The sequence below is a fragment of the Pseudopipra pipra genome, chromosome W (genome assembly GCF_036250125.1).
Source record: "Pseudopipra pipra isolate bDixPip1 chromosome W, bDixPip1.hap1, whole genome shotgun sequence".
Classification (NCBI taxonomy): domain Eukaryota; kingdom Metazoa; phylum Chordata; class Aves; order Passeriformes; family Pipridae; genus Pseudopipra; species Pseudopipra pipra.
Genome location: NC_087580.1, coordinates 1,177,480 through 1,195,622, shown reverse-complemented (window position 1 = coordinate 1,195,622; position 18,143 = coordinate 1,177,480). Strand labels below are relative to the sequence as shown.

At 34.3% G+C, this 18,143-nt stretch overlaps 1 protein-coding gene across 1 annotated transcript in view; it reads left to right on the top strand.

Moving 5' to 3' along the window:
* The window catches only part of LOC135404772 (dynein axonemal heavy chain 5-like), a 38,000-nt gene extending 20,553 nt beyond the window's left edge, over nt 1-17,447 (top strand). The window contains exons 6-19 of the mRNA XM_064639507.1: nt 1,835-2,078; nt 3,104-3,218; nt 3,655-3,845; nt 4,743-4,864; nt 5,304-5,453; nt 7,077-7,322; nt 8,632-8,851; nt 9,486-9,691; nt 10,027-10,230; nt 10,819-11,034; nt 11,866-12,078; nt 13,398-13,550; nt 15,400-15,631; nt 16,975-17,447. Coding sequence (XP_064495577.1) covers nt 1,835-2,078; nt 3,104-3,218; nt 3,655-3,845; nt 4,743-4,864; nt 5,304-5,453; nt 7,077-7,322; nt 8,632-8,851; nt 9,486-9,691; nt 10,027-10,230; nt 10,819-11,034; nt 11,866-12,078; nt 13,398-13,550; nt 15,400-15,631; nt 16,975-17,126 — 2,664 coding nt within the window. The 3' untranslated portion in view covers nt 17,127-17,447. The remainder of the gene's footprint in view (nt 1-1,834; nt 2,079-3,103; nt 3,219-3,654; nt 3,846-4,742; nt 4,865-5,303; nt 5,454-7,076; nt 7,323-8,631; nt 8,852-9,485; nt 9,692-10,026; nt 10,231-10,818; nt 11,035-11,865; nt 12,079-13,397; nt 13,551-15,399; nt 15,632-16,974) is intronic.
* The last annotated feature ends 696 nt before the right edge of the window (nt 17,448-18,143 follow it).

The window sequence follows — 18,143 nt, the reverse complement described above, 5'->3', positions numbered from 1 at the left end:
TGTTTCTCAGGCTCTTCTTGTGCGGAAAACAGCTTTCAGTTTTTAAAATGCATTGCACTCCAAAGTATGTTTAACCTTTTAAACTGAACTCAGCAAAACGTGAAACTTAATTTGGCTCAGCATGTTAATTATTATATTTAATTGGATGCTAACTTTCTTTTAATACTATACTTTTAAAAAAAGGTTTCTGATTCATCAAACTTACATGATGCTTGTCTTGCTTCCTAAAATTGTTACCTGTTTTTCTTTAGTTTCACAAGGCATCAGTTGATTAAAATGCAGTTAACTGTAGTTTTCTTGTCTGTTTTCATCAGTTTTTGTCAGAATCTTTTGAATCTGTAAGCACATCTCTTAAGTTATGTGGCATTTACATTATTCTATAATGACTGTAAAATAATATTTTCTACCTGATGATGATGTTTCAATGTACCTTTTGTACAAGTGACAAGAAAAAACCCTAAATCTGATACTAATACAATGATTTTTCTTAATTTCCTTTTTAAGGTAAAAGGACATTCTTTGAAAGAAATGAATACTTGAATTACTTAGGAATGTAAGGAGAATGTAGGGTGAGAAGACCGCAAGTTTGGAATGCGAGAAAACAAAATAGCAATATCCAACTTGTAACAGTGTTTCAAATCTGTATAAATGAAGGCTACTCAAATGTGGGAATAAACCCTTTCCTTAAGCCTTGCTGAGGTCTCAGATCCATTAAGCCTCGAGTGCTATTTGAGAGGTTATGTATTTCTTAGTGTTGTCCCTGTTTATTTGGAATATTAGCAGCCAGTGAGCAGTGCAGAAGTGGACTTGGCAAAGGTGAACACACAACTTCCAAGTTAGTTCAAATTGTTCACCAGACCTTTGTAAACAAAGAAGGAGTACTTCTGTAGACATAGCCAATATTTCTACCAACTGGCTCACTTACTGCTGATTCATATCTTATAAAGACTCTTAACCCATCCGGTCTCTATTCTTTCTTTTTATTTCACTGTAATGTATTGAAACATTTTGTAATATTTCAATAGAGGATTTTTATCTCTGAGCAATTAATTTGTAATAAGTTTTTAAAGGTTAATTTAAAAAGTATTATAAGAATGAACTGAAAGGACTATTATCTGTGAAGAATATTTTTTTTTAGATATTTCAAACAGGTTTGGTGTTTTTTTTAATGTGAAACTGTTGATTAACAGGTGTCCATCTTTTATATAAGAGCACTGGAAAACAAACTAGGTACATAAACCACACAGACTATATTATAAAAAATAATCAAATAAACACTTACGTTCTACATATTTTCTTAATCAATGAAGCATTTTAGTGAAAGGCTTCCATCATCCCTGTTTGATGGAAGAATATTTTCAGAGGCACTTTTTGAAATATTTGCTGCTTAATTTGATGACTTAGGATGGCCATTGTAACTGAGACTAAATTTTCAATATGCTGATTAAAAAACAAGGCATAAATGAGGATGAGATCAGATGGAGTGGAAAAAAAAAGTCCTATACCTGGAAAGGTCTTTGCACTTGTCTTTTCTGAAACAGAAAGGAAAGAAAAACAATTACTATTCTGAGCATCTTATTCTTTTAGGGCATGATATGAGGATGTTCCATAGTATTTATTGAAAAGAGTTGTTAATGCCTACTTATGTAGCCGGTTCAGAAACCTGGTAATAGACCTTGTGTCAGAAATACCACTGGAATTCTTACCCCCAAATTACTGCAGTTACTCTTGACTTACACTGTTTTAGTAGGATCAGTATTTTTTAAACTGTTTTATTTTGCTTTTATTTTTGATTGATTTTCTGTTTTCCAAATATTACCACGTATTTCAATAGGAATTAGAGAAAGAAAGAACTGATCTTATTGAAGATGTGACTATGAACAAAAGGAGGATTAAGGACCTAGAAGATAACCTTTTGTTCCGACTTACAAGCACTAAAAGTTCTCTGGCAGATGATGAGAGTCTACTAATTGTATTGACTGACACTAAGAAGACTGCTGAAGAAGTAACAGAGAAACTGCAAACTTCTGCTGAAACTGAAATACAGATCAACTCAGCCCGTGAAGAGTATAGACCTGGTGAGTGAAGGTAGTGATGAAAGACAAATGGCTTGACCACGTATTTAAAACATCAATACTCAGAGTAGGAGAAACAGTAGGATAAGATCAGGAAGACCATAATTTGTGGGAAGGATCTTTGTTTTCCCATAAGTAAAATGTATCTAGGAAATGTCATATTGCGTGATCATGGAGAAAATATTCAATGTTAAGGTTCATGTGGAATTTATAAAATGGAGTGATCTATTCTCATTGTAGACTTCCCATTGCTCTATATACAAGTGGGCTGGTCTTTAGGGTGTTTAGGTAACTGTATGTTTGAGTTCAACATGTTGACACTCTTTTACAGGCCCAGTATATTGGTAAATCCTCTTTATATCTGTTCTGATGAATGCTTCATCATTTCTCCATAAGTTATTACAGTCAGCACATTTCATCTGTCTTTTGGATTTTAACTGACAGGTGAAAATGTGAAAAAAGTGGAGGAAAAAAAGGAAAGCTCTCTGGAATTACCTGCATTTTAGGGAAAGTATGAAATGGTACAGTTAGTGTATAAGAAAGCTTTGCAGAATTTGTAAAACCTTTGTATTTAAAACTAATGACTACTGAAAGTAAGTTAAATCAGTGCTGGGTAAGTTAAATCAATATAGTTCATTTGGCTTTTAGATGACTCCTATAAAAGTCTGTAAAGAGAAATTTGTTTGGACATTCAAACAGTACTTCAAACAACCATAATTTTTATATGTTCTACTGACAATCTGAACATTGCAGTGTACCATCCAGCTGCTCTCCAGATATGCTCATATTTGAAACTAGGCTTTACATAGTATGCATTAATTGCAGAAAAGATTTTTTTTTGCTGATGTATAAATGAGGATTAAATGAATAATTTTATTGCTTTTCTATGCAGTAAAGAATACAATAACTCAAGGAACTTCAGTTATCGTTATCATTAGTATTAAACCCACTGTACATGTTGTAGAGGTCTAAAGTTTTCTGCTCTGCATTTCTACTTCGAACACATTCTTGTTTCTTTTCTTTTTCAGTTGCAACTCGAGGAAGCATCTTGTACTTCCTTATTACTGAGATGAGCATGGTCAATGTCATGTATCAGACTTCGCTTCGGCAGTTTTTGTGGCTTTTTGACCGCTCCCTGGCCAGGTAATTTAGCTAACAATAAGTTGTATTTACCCAGTCCTGGAGGTGCTTGTAGTACAATAAAGATTTGTTGTAAGCTAATATCAGAAAGAAGACTTGCTTCTTACAGTCTTGACCATGAATTGTCAGTTTAAATACCCATAAGACTTCGTCTGTTAGTTACCAAGGCAACGAATCTTCTAATGTACTTGCAGTCCTTCAAAATTCGGCATTAGACAGTTAAAAACTATTATACTACATTGATTTTCAGGTATGCAAAAAGGCTTGATCAGAAATTATTTTTTTTTTTTGTTGTTCCTTCAATCTGAAAGTTGTTGCTAGCTTGCTGCTGATATTTTATGCTTGTGATCTGTTATCTTTCATGTTTTGAAAATACAGAACTATGGCTTTTTGTCATTTGCAACTGCAAACATTCAACTGCAGACCTTTCTTCTGACAGGTCTACCAAGAGCCCTATAACCAGCAAGAGGATTACTAATATTATTGAATATATGACATATGAAGTGTTCAAATATACTGCTCGAGGACTCTATGAGGAGCATAAATTTCTCTTCACATTATTGCTTACTTTGAAGATTGATATACAAAGAAACAGAGTGAAGCACGAAGAATTTCTGACACTTATTAAAGGTTGAAACTATGGAACAATTTTAAGTAGAGCATACATATTATTATAGAAAACTTTGGTTATTTCTCCAAGCCAACCTGCTTCTTTCTTTTGTACATTAGAAGCCAGTCAATTGTAAGAATACATGGTTATCTTTCTGATCTGGTGACAGATAACATTGTATGGTAGTTCTAATTTATAGCAGCACACTGAATATTGATAAATATATCTTTGGAATATCTTTTCCCAAAAAGCATTTATTTCCAGGCACATTGCACAAAAAAACCAGTAAAGCCTCAAAAGGTAAATTGGTTAAGAAAGACTACATTTAAGGTATATAATATAAGAAAATATTATAAATTAACCAAACTATAAACTCTGCTTCATAAAATATGGTGTGATTTTATAAAGTAGAAAACCCTTGTAACCTCATGATTAAAAATCTGGATTCTTGTGTTTGGTGTTTTCCTTTTATTTTGTTTTTGCTTTCTTTTAGTTTCAGTTGAATTTCAAGGAAGGCAAATGTATACATTGGCAAAGTTGTTGCATTATCTACATCAACAAAAAATCAAAGAAAAAAACATTGAAATGAACCCAAAGCCAAGTTAATTCTTTTGCAGTAAAACATAGATTTATTTTGTAATGAGAAGCTGTTCTGGATTTTAAAAAATTATGTAAATTTAGATGAAACATAGGATTTGAAAGTAAATTTTGCATATTACCTAACTCAGAAATTTCTTTATGACCTTCCTTAGTTATTAAGTCATATTTCTCCAGTTTGGGAAAGCTTAATCATGTGAAATAGTCTTGTAGTATCTAGTTTACATTTTCCAAAGGTCTTATTTTATTTATTATTTCTTTGTTTGTTTGTATTTGTGTCTCCAACAGTTCTAATTGTAACTAAGTTCAATTTCTTGCAGGTGGTGCTTCTCTAGACCTTAAAGCTTGTCCTCCTAAGCCAGCTAAATGGATTCTGGATATGACTTGGCTGAACTTGGTGGAGCTCAGTAAACTTGAACAATTTTCAGATATTCTTGATCAAGTATGTAAGAGCTTTTAAAATTAATCTCTCGTTTGACAGTGATTGTCTGGTAGTGATCAAACCATGTGGTGGAAAGGGTGTTCAGTAAATTCAACACTTGTATGAACAGTTTTAGCGGACACTGAGTGTATTGCAGCTAACTAAGTAAGTAGCATTTGGTATATGTTAAAAGTAATGAAAAATACTGAGTAGTAGCTCTTTTTTTCAGAACATGAATGCATAAAGGTGTTGTTGCATTCTGTAATTCCATACTTAAAACCTGGAAGTTTATCCTATAATTTTTAATAGCCTTATTAAACCTGTGTACTAATATTGCTAAACAAATGTCTGTGTGTGGATAATGTGTCTCTGACTATCATTAAAAATTTGTGACCTAGTGGCAGTGCAAATATGACTTGTCTGTTTAGTGAGACTTATTCCTTTGATGACATAACTGCAGATTTCCAGTGAAGAGAAACAGTGGAAAATCTGGTTTGATAGTAAGAATCCCGAAGAAGAATTGGTTCCCAGTGGCTATGGTCAATCTCTGGACTGCTTCAGACATCTTCTTCTTATCAGATCGTGGTGTCCTGACAGGACCATAGCTCAGGTACTTTTATATAGCCAACATGGTCTATTTAGGTATCACTAGAATAAATAGTTACCAGATTGCAGTTCAGTGCTGTTTTATGTAATGCTAAGCACCTTCCTGTAATGGACCATTACGTTGCGTTTTCTGAAATTCATTTTAGAAAATTTATGCATTTATTACAAGGGCAGCATTAGCAAAGTTATTCTAATGAATTGAACAAATATTATCCAATGATTTCACTGTGGAATAGGATTTCTGCTGGAGTCACATGTGTTTATCCAGATCTCTTTATCAGTTCAGAAGGTACTTTTCAGTGTCCTTGCTTACTCCCTGGAATTTTAGAAGTGTCCCCTTGTTAGGCTGAAGTAAAATATTTTAGTGAACTCAGTTGTCTGAGGGAAAAGGAAACATGAAAACAATTTAATTGAGGAACCATTTCCTGCATGGAAGAATTAGACCCATTTTGGAAAAATCTGTATTAAAGTCTGTTTGAAATTTTTAATTTAAAGCCATCTATTTAAAAAGAAGATAAGTATAAAACTGAAGGTTATTAAACAGACTATTTTAAAGAAAAATCAACTTCTAGGAGCCTATTTTTAATCTTTATCTCCAGTGCAAAAGAAAAAAACAATTGAATTCCTGGCAATTCAGAGCAATTAATGACAAATTATTGAAATTGGAATGCATCAGTAAAAGCGTGGTATTAATTTTATGGATGCACATCTTTAGACATTGTGATTGGATTCACAAAAATCCCATAGGAAGAGAAGTCAGTAGGTTAAACAGTACTGTCTAAAGAATATCTCTATGATGTGTGCTATATGACTGAAACAGATCATGCAAAATTAGTTCCTCACTACTGTTAATGGGAACAAGATACACTTTCATCTTACAATTTTATGAAAGCTGATAGTTCATCAAATGCTTAATGCTGAATATCTTTTGTCTCTGAGAAATAACCCAGAGGTATTAAGGGGAAGATTTATCCAAGATGAAAGCATTGTAGTGGGAAAGAGTACAAGAAAGATCATCTCAAAACTGTTTGAATGAGCCTTTCTTATTTCTCAGAAAAGAAAGAACAATAATCTAAAACTTCTAAAGATAAATCAAAAAGAAATAAAAGAGATGGTCTTCACCTGTTCCTCTGGATCTTTTACTTACTGATAGTTATTTTCATCATTACTACTGTTAATTCGTTGTTTGTTTAACCATGAAGGTGGAAAAGGCTTAACAGCTTTGAAACCCATCTTTAATGCTTTCCTCCTTTTTTCCTAGATTTGAAGGCTAGGAGTCACACTGTCTAATGGAGATATGATATGTAAAAAAATTAATTTTTTCTGAAGTTTTAGAGAGGTTATTTTTTTTATAGTGTAATTATAGGTATTACCTATAACAATACATGCAGATATTTGTAATATAATAATTATTTTTAAAATTTTAACTGGTCTTATAATGCTGTAAGAAATAACACCATCAAAGACAGTATGATGTATTGACATGTAAAAATAAACTTGTTGCATATTTTTATTTCTGGTATAAATTTTTATCAGTCTTTGCTCTTCAACTGACTTATTGGTTTACACTGGGAAGAAAACTATTAAATGGTTAGGTCACAGTTTAAATTTGCCCTTTTTAATATAGGCAAGAAAATACATCACTGAAACTATGGGTGAGAAATACGCAGAGGGAGTCATCTTGGATTTGGAGAAAACATGGGAAGAGTCAGATCCACGTACTCCCCTCATTTGCTTTCTTTCCATGGGCTCTGATCCTACGGACTCAATTACTGCTCTGGGAAAAAGACTAAAGACAGAAACGTGCTGTGTTTCCATGGGCCAGGGACAAGAAATCCATGCTCGTAAACTTCTACAGCAGACAATGGCTCATGTAAGTGACAAAAATCTGAATGCTTTTTGTAGCTGTATTAAACACTTAGAAATAAAAATCCTGTCATGAAATAAGGTTGTTTGGTGGGTAGTTAATGCTAATGCAAGAACCTATATTTATTTATATAAATAAGTGTCTTAAGTGATAAAACTGTCTTTTCAGTCATTTAGTTGGCCATAACAAGTTTTTTGATACTATACAGATGTTTTTCATTGAAAATGGAGTGTTTTGCATATAAAATAGAGTTTTTGTTGTAGATTGCTGACTGATAAACGTAGTTGAATTGATTTTTTTTTTTGGTTACATGACTAGTAAGTATTCTTGAGCAAGCACTTCAGAACATTTTTTGTTTTGTATTTTTACTAATACAAATGCATTTTGTTAAATCGAGAAAATTAATTTCAAATATACTATTGATAGCTACATAAACTTGAGAAAAACAAGGTTGTGTAGCAAAATATTTTGTATTGCTGTAGTCTGGATTTGTACTTGGGAGGGCCCATCTGGTAGCACAGGCATTTTACAAGTGAAACGTGGAGCAATTAAAGAACAAAATTATCTGTATGAGAAAGAAAAGGTGAGATGTTCCAATTTAGCATGCTTTGCCCCTCAGGTGATAGTACTGCTGGGCCTGCTGATGTGAAAAAATTAAGTTTCTTACACTCTTGTGTTATGAGCTTCTTCCCCGTCTGTATAACCTATTTTTCTTTGACTTTTGCCTCTTGACAACTTGGTTCTTGTTTGACGACTCCTCATAAAGAGCTAATTAGCAGATCAGATGAAAAGAAACTCATTCAAAAATAGGGAGGAGGAGCACCTTTTGTTTAGTTAAGAGAAATGCAGTTATTTTCCCTCATTGTCTCACATATCCTCTTAATGAAGAGGTATATGAGATGTCTATATGTAGTATGGGAATTCATATGAGAAAGTTTGATACCTATTGATTGATAACAATAGATTAATTAAGTATGTATATGTGGCTATTTTCCAAGCCTGGTACCCTTGTGAAGAACAAGGTTTAGCAGCTTCCTCTATGGAGCTACTCCTGAGCTCCCATATGTAAGCCAAAATTTATCAGTGTTTATCAGCAGTATAGTCATGGGAAGGTATGTTTTAAATGTACTGACATGGAAAAGGTAGAGATTTCTTGAGAAGAGCAGATGGGACAACTAAGGACCACTTCTTTACATGAAAAAAACAAATAAGCTAACACCACCTCCAGAAGGAAAAGCCTGCATCTTAGCTCACAAAGGGTGATTTCAGTTTGTGAACAATGTTGATAACTTCATATTTTGTTGTTTTAAACTAGGGAGGTTGGGCACTTCTGCAAAACTGCCACCTTGGACTTGACTTTTTGGATGAGCTGATGGACACTCTAATAGAGACAGAGAATGTCCATGAAAGCTTTCGACTATGGCTGACAACTGACATTCACAAACGGTTCCCCATCACCCTACTTCAAATGTCTATTAAGTTTACCAATGAACCACCGCAAGGGCTCAGAGCTGGGCTAAAGAGAACATATGGTGGTGAGTGCTAGAATGGCAGCGATTTAAAACCAAATTTTGGACTTTGGTATTTTTGTGTGGTCATGTTACAGCCAATATAAGCTAATATGAGGGACTGATCACAATTATGCCAGCACATATCTTGGTCCCTGTTTTGAGCTGGAAGTTCTGAAAATTAAGAAGAGAAGGTCTGCTGAAGTTCTGTTGCCAGAGCTAATTGGACAGCAAAACAGGAAATGCTTTTTCTTTTCTCAAATTTTGGCTTCTAGAATCTTAGTTCAAAGTGTTCGAATCTTTGGTCTTCTTCTGTCTTTTGGCAGAAAAATGATGTGTTAATATTTGCTGGCAATCAAGTGCTCTTTACATTACATAAAGCAAAGGACAAAGAGTCTGTGTGGAAAGCAACTTTATGTGAATTCAGCTATTAGTAAATTGTGGGTTTTTTACCCTGAAGTTTACTCTTTTAATTTGAGCAACTTAATAACATGCTATAAACTGTCCCCAGCATAGAACACTTTGTGGGACAATAATTAGACTCTTGGGAGAGGCAGGGAGCCAACTTAAGATCTCTAGAGTGAGATTTTAGCACTGATTTGAAGTAGTTTCAAAAAGGACTATCACTGTGATTCTTATTAAGTCCATTTACAATCAATAGGTGTCAACCAGGATTTACTAGATTCCAGTAAAATGGTACAATGGAAACCAATGTTGTATGCTGTAGCCTTTCTACACTCCACTGTTCAAGAAAGGCGCAAGTTTGGATCTCTAGGTTGGAATATACCCTATGAGTTTAATCAAGCTGATTTCAATGCTACTGTGCGCTTCATTCAGAACCACTTGAATCGCATGGATACCAAGAAGGTATGAATGCTTTTGTGGGGAAGGTATATTAAAATGATAGATCTTTATAGTAGTGGAATGGATATAAATGCTTCCTAATAACTGAAATACAAGCATGATTTTAACTTGTTTTCTTTCCCCATAAACATTTAGTATTCCAAGTGTACGTGTATTAGGGCAGCAGACTTAAATTAGATTTTTAATCCAGTGCACCTTAAATTTCTATATTAACCTGTATGTTAAACCCACCCCCCCAGCCATCTCAGAAATATAAATCTTAGAAGTACAGACCTTTTCAATGCTAATTGCATCAATTAGTTAAAAATGGGTGACTGTATTTAAAATACTCTTTTCAGGGGATCTCCTGGAATACTGTTTGTTACATGATAGGTGAGATCCAGTATGGTGGTCGTGTGACAGATGACTATGACAAAAGACTCATGAACACCTTTGTAAAGGTTTGGTTCAATGAAAATACATTTAATCAGGAATTCAGCTTCTACAAAGGATACAGCATACCTAAATGTACTATGGTGGATCAATACCTTCAGTACATACAGGTTGGTAAATCAAAGCTAATCACTTGTTTCTCATGAGTTTCTGATTCCCTGTATTTTTTCTTTTCTTCTGAGTGCCTGTATTTTGTCTTTTATTCATGGATTCTGCATTGATTTCTAGCATTCTGCATATCTATTAGTGACAACTAATTGTTTTGATCAATGTTATCGTCGTCATGACAGGAATATTTTCTTTTTCCTGTGGTTTGATTGAGTGACTTATCTAGAGGCACACAGTTATTGAAGAGGGTAAAAATGGAGTCCAGACATTGCGTATAACCTCACAGAAATAAAAGATGTAGATATATGAAAGAAAAAACTTACTATTAAAATAGCACATGGATGTTAAAACTGAATTTGTTTGGTGTGATTTGGGCTGTGACACAACAAATAGACCACAGCAAGTTATTTCCCTAAGACTGAAGAAATCTAGCTTACTTTACAATGTAAGGGGTTTTTTTTCTGTTTGTTATTTGGTTTTGCTCTATGTTGTTTTTTTGTTTGTTTGGGATTTTTTTTGGGGGGGGAATTTTTTTTGATTAACTTATAAATCCATATCCAGTTGTGCTCTTCTTATATTTTACTATATAGAGCCTTCCTGCTTATGACACACCCGAGGTGTTTGGTTTGCACCCCAATGCAGATATCACTTACCAAAGTAAAGTTTCCAAAGATGTATTGGACACCATCCTCAGTATCCAGCCTAAAGATAGCTCTGGTGGAGGAGGTGAAACTCGAGAGGCAGTTGTAGCCAGACTGGCTGATGATATGCTGGAAAAGCTTCCTGCTGATTATGTGCCATATGAAGTGAGTTAATGAAATCCTGTCAAAAACATTTGCTTCATCTTGCTTTTTATGGATAAAAAAAGAAAAACCAAACAACTTTTTTTAAAACATGTTTGAATTCATTCATACAGGCAATACTTCCAAAATATGCTGTAGAGAAGTCTGACCAGACTCTTAATGTTTATAATGAGATCACTAAATGTGGACTGAAGTGCCTTTGTAAGAACTTTTTAAGAAATATTAAACCATTTAATGCCTATGTTGTCATTTGTACTATAGAGGAGGTAGAATCATCAGCTTTTGACTGAGGTTATTGACACTATAAAATTTCTAGTTATGTTCATGCAGTTGTTAATTTGTTAACATTACTAACTTTTAATTAAAAATTTATCAGTGAGTTTGGTTAGAATACAAAACTGCCTGGTAATGTGATAATTCCCAGGCATTGCTGATTAATAGTGCTACTATGTTGAGGCAAAGTAGCTGGGACAATTACTCCTGATTGGCTTGTGTGAAGTGAACCTTGGAACTGTCTTTTGGAATTACATCTGAATGCCTTGAAATAGGGTTAACAGCCCACATGCTTTTTAAATGAGATTAGCTCATAGAATGATATACAGACTAAATCATGAGTTAGACTAAAACCACAGCCAATCTCATCATCCTAGATTTCTCTTGAACAAATCCTGTATTTCTGTCTTGCAGAGAATTCAAGGGAGGTGCCAAACTGACCATTTAAGTCCATAAATAAAAGTGTTACATCCTAAAAATCATACTAGTGCCTAATCTTGACATAAGGCCAACTTTGTTTTTTTCACTTTTATTGAAGGATCTTTGATTTTCTACCTACAGGTAAAAGAAAAACTAAAGAACATGGGACCTTTTCAGCCTATGAACATATTTTTGCGACAGGAGATTGAACAAATGCAGAGAGTTATTTCTTTAGTGAGAAGCACTCTGACTGATCTAAAACTTGCCATTGATGGGACAATCGTTATGAGTGAAAATTTGAGGGATGCTTTAGACTGCATGTATGATGGAAGGATTCCTGCTAGCTGGAAAAAAGTACGTGTACATCACTTGTTATGAAAAGAAAAAAAACCCTATTTCTGAAGAGCTAGGTTAAACTGTTAGACTTATAGTAAATACTTTTTTTCAATCTGTATTTTAAAACAGTGTTAACCAGAACTGTGAAACTGCTGGAATAGATTTTGTGCTAAAATAAACACAGTCAAAGCAAGCCGTCTTTCATTTATAAAAGTAGAAATGAATGTGGGGTTTGCAGGTATTTCCCATTTTAACAGCCTGTTGCATGTTGACAGGATAAAAAGCTAGAGAGAAGAGAGTAATTTAAAATGTGATGATGGATTTTAAAACATAGCACCCACATTAGTGGACTACACTGGTGCTATTCTTTGAGTTTAAGACTTGTAGTCATATCATCACAGAATAGTAGACACTGGAAAGGACCACACTTGTGAAAGTGGGGTCAATTAAAGCAGGTTTCTCAGGGGTCTCCAGAATCAAGAGTCCACAATCTCTCTGGGCAACCTATTCCAATGTTTGATCACATTCACAGTAAAAACCAACCAACCAACCAGCCACCAGCCAACCAAATTAAAAAAACCCTTAGGTTTAAATGGAATTTCTGACATATCATCTTGTGCCTACTACCTTTTCTTCTATAACTGACAAGGATCTGGCTTCATGTTCTTCCATTCTCTGCACACGAGGTATAAATATTTATAATATCTCCTTTGAACCTTTTCTTCTCCAGGCTAGACAATTCCAACTCTCAGAAACTATTTTCAGGGACAGCTAGAGCTGTTGATGGCAACTGATGGAAAGAAAAACGGGGAGGTTTTTTCATTGTTTGTTTTTACTCACAAAGTGTTCTCGTGGTACAAAACCTGGACTAAAGCAGATGCTTCACAGCACAACTATTCAAAGAGACAAACCTGATATCTCCACATTGTCTGAGATCAATTTTCCCTAGCTTTTTTTTCAGAGGAATAAAAAACCAGAACAGTTTTGGCAGAAATCATGTTATCTTGATTTATTGATCTTGGGATTAAAAAGGCATGTATACTATTTTTCTTCCTAGTTTAAACAGCTATCTAATTTTCCAAAAATGTAATAAAATGAACAATTACTATGGAGAGCATTATGCATGTGTAAATGGAATAGTAGGCATGAATTTGAAGAAAGAAAGACTTTGCTTCGGGTTTCAGTAGGATGCAATATTTAAGCATCAGGTTAAAAGTCAAGATATGAAAGATGATCTTCAAATATCCCTTGCTAATATTATGTTGTTTACTACCATGTGAGGAGTTATCTTTTCTTGACATGAATATGCTATTTTAAAAGATGTTTACTGTTTTTAGGCATCTTGGGCTTCCAGTACTCTTGGTTTCTGGTTTACTGAGCTTCTAGAAAGAAATCACCAGTTTTACAAGTGGATTTTTGAAAGTCGACCAAACTGTTTCTGGATGGCAGGGTTTTTTAATCCTCAGGGATTTTTAACTGCAATGAGGCAGGTAAAGTGGGTTTGAAGTCTCATTCTGCTTATATATTTTTTTACATACTTTTAAAAATAAAATATATTGTGTGATAAAAGATGAATTAAAACACGTGACTCCATCATGTCAACAGGGAAGATACGTGACTATCTTAACATTTCCTGAGTGAACTGTTCTTCCTTTGCACGTACTTTTTCAGTATTTCAACCACTAACATGTTAAAATATACTTCTGCATTGACCAAGACCCAAATAAGTAGGGGCTACCTTACATCATTATGGAGAATGATTGTCTCATGTTTCCATTGAAGTATCCTTGAAAATGAGTGTTAAGCCATTTATTTCCCTCCCCCTTTTTTTTCCCCTTCTTTTTTGCTCTGTGTTCAATACTTACCTGGCTGGAGATTGGGCAGAAAAACTCATCCCAATTCATCTTACATTTCCCTTCTATAGTTCAGTAGCTGAACTATAGAAGGGAAATCTTTTCACAAACTGGGAAAGACTTTATTAGTGGATATGAGATTTGATGTATTTGATAATGTACATATGGCTGTCAGCTTGGTGATTGTGTTGGTTGTTCAGCACGCTAGTTGCATTTGACAAATGGACTACTTTTTACATTAAAAGGAAGCAATAAATACCTGTGTTGGTCAGCATAAAGGGACATATTGGAGACAATAAGTGTCTGGAGTATGTGAACGGAAAAGAATACTCAGGCAGGAATATAATGGGATCTCAGGGAAAACCCCCAAACTTTTGGAGGAGAGAATGAAGATTTGTGGAGAAGGAAAAATCTCCCCTCTTAGGCTGAGATCTGAGTAGTGTAATCTGAAGTTCTGATTGGTGACTTGTGTTAAAATTGCAGGAATAGCCTTGGAATTATGTAACAAGATATTTCTTTTGAGTAAGCAGTCCTAAACCACAAATTTTTTTTGCACCCAAGCTTGTGGAAAAGGTTTAGTAGAAGGATTTGAAAGAGCTGGAATCTACAGAACTTTCTGGTTCCATAAAAAGAGACTGTGGATGCATAACAACCTAATATCCCAAGTAAATACCAAAGTGACCTTCTGGGCATTGCTATGTGGTGAAACAAATAGAAATGAGAAAGATGAAGAGCTAGAATGCTCATTAACTATAAATCTTCTGTTCTTTTAAAGCATCTAATTAACTGCAATAAGGGGGAAACATTAATTCCCATTACTTCCAACAAAGATCTTGGAAAACATTTACAAGACTGGGATGAAACTTTGGTTTGCCATAACTTAGTGACATGGGATAGTAAGGACTTGGGCAACTGGGAACTGAGTCTTTTCCAGTGCATTAACTAATAGACTAAATTTGAGGTATATGTTAAATCTTAAGCATTTCTATCTTCAAGTGTTCTCTGTTTTTTTTGTGGGTTTTTTTTTTTTTTTTGCATAGCTTTAGAGCTGAGTAAGCTCATTAATAAGAATTCACTTAGTGCAGGTGCAGGAAAGGAAAGGTAACCCCAGAAAATATATTTTACTTTGCACATGCAGTTAATGTTTTCTCATCTCATCAAATCTGTGAAATTTTAATATTCACAAGATGTGGTTACCTTTGGCATTCAGTGGTTGTGTTATTACTTAGTACAATCTTAAAGTATTGTATATAATAGAAAGATTGAAAATGAAATATAGTAGATAAAGTACTGAAAGCTTTTTTTGTAGTGCCATACCATCAGTACCTCAGAGACAAGTCAAATCGCTGTAAACATGAATATTATAAAAAGTTGGAGTTTTTGTACAGAAGAGGATAGGTTATGACCATACAATATAATTGGTGGGGAAAATGGCTCTGTGCATATGCGAAAATGTAACCTTCTAACTTTTGTCTGGATTGGGCAGGAAATAACAAGGGCTAACAAAGGATGGGCTCTTGACACTGTAGTGCTGTGCAATGAAGTCACTAAATGGATGAAGGATGATATCACAAGCCCTCCTTTGGAAGGTGTCTATGTGTATGGGCTGTATTTGGAGGGAGCTGGCTGGGACAGAAGAAACATGAGACTGACTGAATCTAAGCCGAAGGTGCTTTTTGAGATGATGCCGGTTATAAGGATATATGCAGAGAATAACAGTAAGTAATTGTATTGTAAAGGATGTTATTTTGATAGAATTCATTATTTAACTACATGGAAATCTTTTGGGCTATAGGGATTTCATGATGCTGTTGCTATTCATTGTATACATATAAAATCTTTTTCAATGGGAAGTCTTCCCAATCTTCCACTTAAAGTGTGCTTTCAGACTTCCTTGGTAATTGATTATGGGCACTTTCCCCCCTAATTAGATAGATACCTTCTGGTCTTAATGGCGTTAATAACTTTTTAACCCATTTACAGGTGAACTGTACATGTTGACAATATGTGACCCAGATTTAGAACATCAGCATTCATATAAATAAACTCTGTAACCTCTGTAGCCTCTGTAACCTAAACCCAAATAATCTCTTTCTCACATGCTAAATGAATGTTACATATATATATATATACAAAACATATAACCACGTATACACAACATAAAAGATATACATGGGGTTGTACATGTCTATATAAGGTGTTTATAGAGAACATGTTATATAATAAAAATGCATTTTTTCCTGGATAAGACTGCTTTTGAGCTAACAGAGGCAAGCAAGAGGTAGAGTGAAGTGGTGGAAAATGTTTTGTCCTTGAGGCAAAAAATGAATGTAAGAATGGGAAAGAAACTTGTGCGGCTGAAGGACAGTACTGTTATGTGAAAATGTGTAATTTGTGTTAATGTGGTGGTTTTTTCCATATAGAATAGGAAATGCTGTTGAATAGGGATGTAAAATAGGATAGAACTATCCACCACAGAAGGTAAAATTGGAAAAGTCTGTTGAAAAGCATTCCACCTCTAAAAGCAATGCTTGGTTACATGCTATTTTGAATAGTTGATCTTTTATAAAAGGCATGATCAGCAGCCAAGATACTAAATAATGAACACTGAAGTACTGAACTATTGACTAGACCACTGTTCTAATTCTGAAGTGAAGTAGTTGACGACTTGTATTCTCAAATACTACATGCATTTCAAAATAGGGCATTTTTTATTTTGACATAATATATTGGTAAGGAGTAATGTTCAGTGGGAAGATTGAACTAATAAGAACACTAATTACTCTAGTGAGTCCGTTTACATTTCTTACCACATAGAATTCCTATGTGCTGATTTTAAATCTCAAACCTACAGAAATTTCAAACCACATATGGCCTTCAGCTGGCATTAGCACAGTAATGAAAAGTGTGAGAATCCAGTAAAAGTGTTTCTTGGTGCTGATAGAGAGGAGTGTCTATTGAACTTTGACTCAGTTTTCCATATGCCTTATGACCAGTCCCTTAGGGTCCTGTTTTGTCAACTTAGTTTAAATTGCTTTTTATGTCTCTTCTGTCTTTTCAGCTGCAAAAGATCCACATTTGTATTCATGTCCAGTCTACAAAAAGACCAGTCGAACAGATGTGAATTACATTGCTGCTATAGATCTTAAAACTCGTCAGCCTCCAGAGCACTGGGTACTGCGTGGAGTAGCACTTCTGTGTGATGTCAAGTAACGTTAAAGAAAAAAAAAGTTTCCAAGAGTTCTTTTCTGTTTTTAAATGTAAAGATCAATCTGTAGTTAGATATACAATTGAACACTTCTAAAAGTATTATTTCTAAGGCACAGACTCCATTATGATAGTTTTACAAAATTGTTCTCAATAAAACTCTACAATAGGCTTATAAATGCTAAATCTTAGAGTGATATTATGTTTGATGTCTTTGACAAATCATGACAAATATTTAGTGTTCCTGTCTCCTAAATGTGCATAAACAGTCCTCCTGTGTGCTTAATTCTACCTTGAATAAAGATTAATTGATTTGAATGTTGTTAATTTTTGGTAGTAAATATTCTTGTATCAGGAGTTTTTTTTTTTTTTATTTTGGGTGTGTGTATCTATGGAAACTTAAGCCCAGTTGCTCATTCATATTAGTTGAAATTTCTCAAGATGATGTTCCAAGACTTATTTCCTAGCTGATAGTTTTTAGCTTGCTTGCTGTCTAAATAAGGAAGGTGACACTGGAAAAACGTCACACGTGTTTCACTACTTGGAAAACAATGTCATTGTGTTACATAGGAAAACAAGCATTTGACAGCTGCCAGAATTCCTTACTCTCTTTTTCATGACTTATAAATATGTAATGGATAGGAAGAAAATAGTTCCATAAGAATGACTGGATATTTTTTTTTGTGTGCCACTATACCAGATTTGAGTCAATCTTCATCAAGGTTATTAGTAGATGGGGTTCTGTTTTTTTTTTCTTTCTACTTTTTTACTTATGTGCTGCAGCCTTTTTTGTTGTCTCAGCTAAATAGAAAAATTTTCATGTAGGAATATATCTTAAAAGAGAAATGTTAGAAGCTCTATTTATTGGACACTTGGCTTCACACATCAAGTAGAGTTATTTAATCATTAAAAAGCCAGTGTACTTTTGCTGCTGAGTTCAGTAGGTTGTGTATCTTAGTGGTCCACTAGTCATTCCCGATAATGGCTACTGCAGAAGAGGAAGCAATAAAAACCAGTATTCCT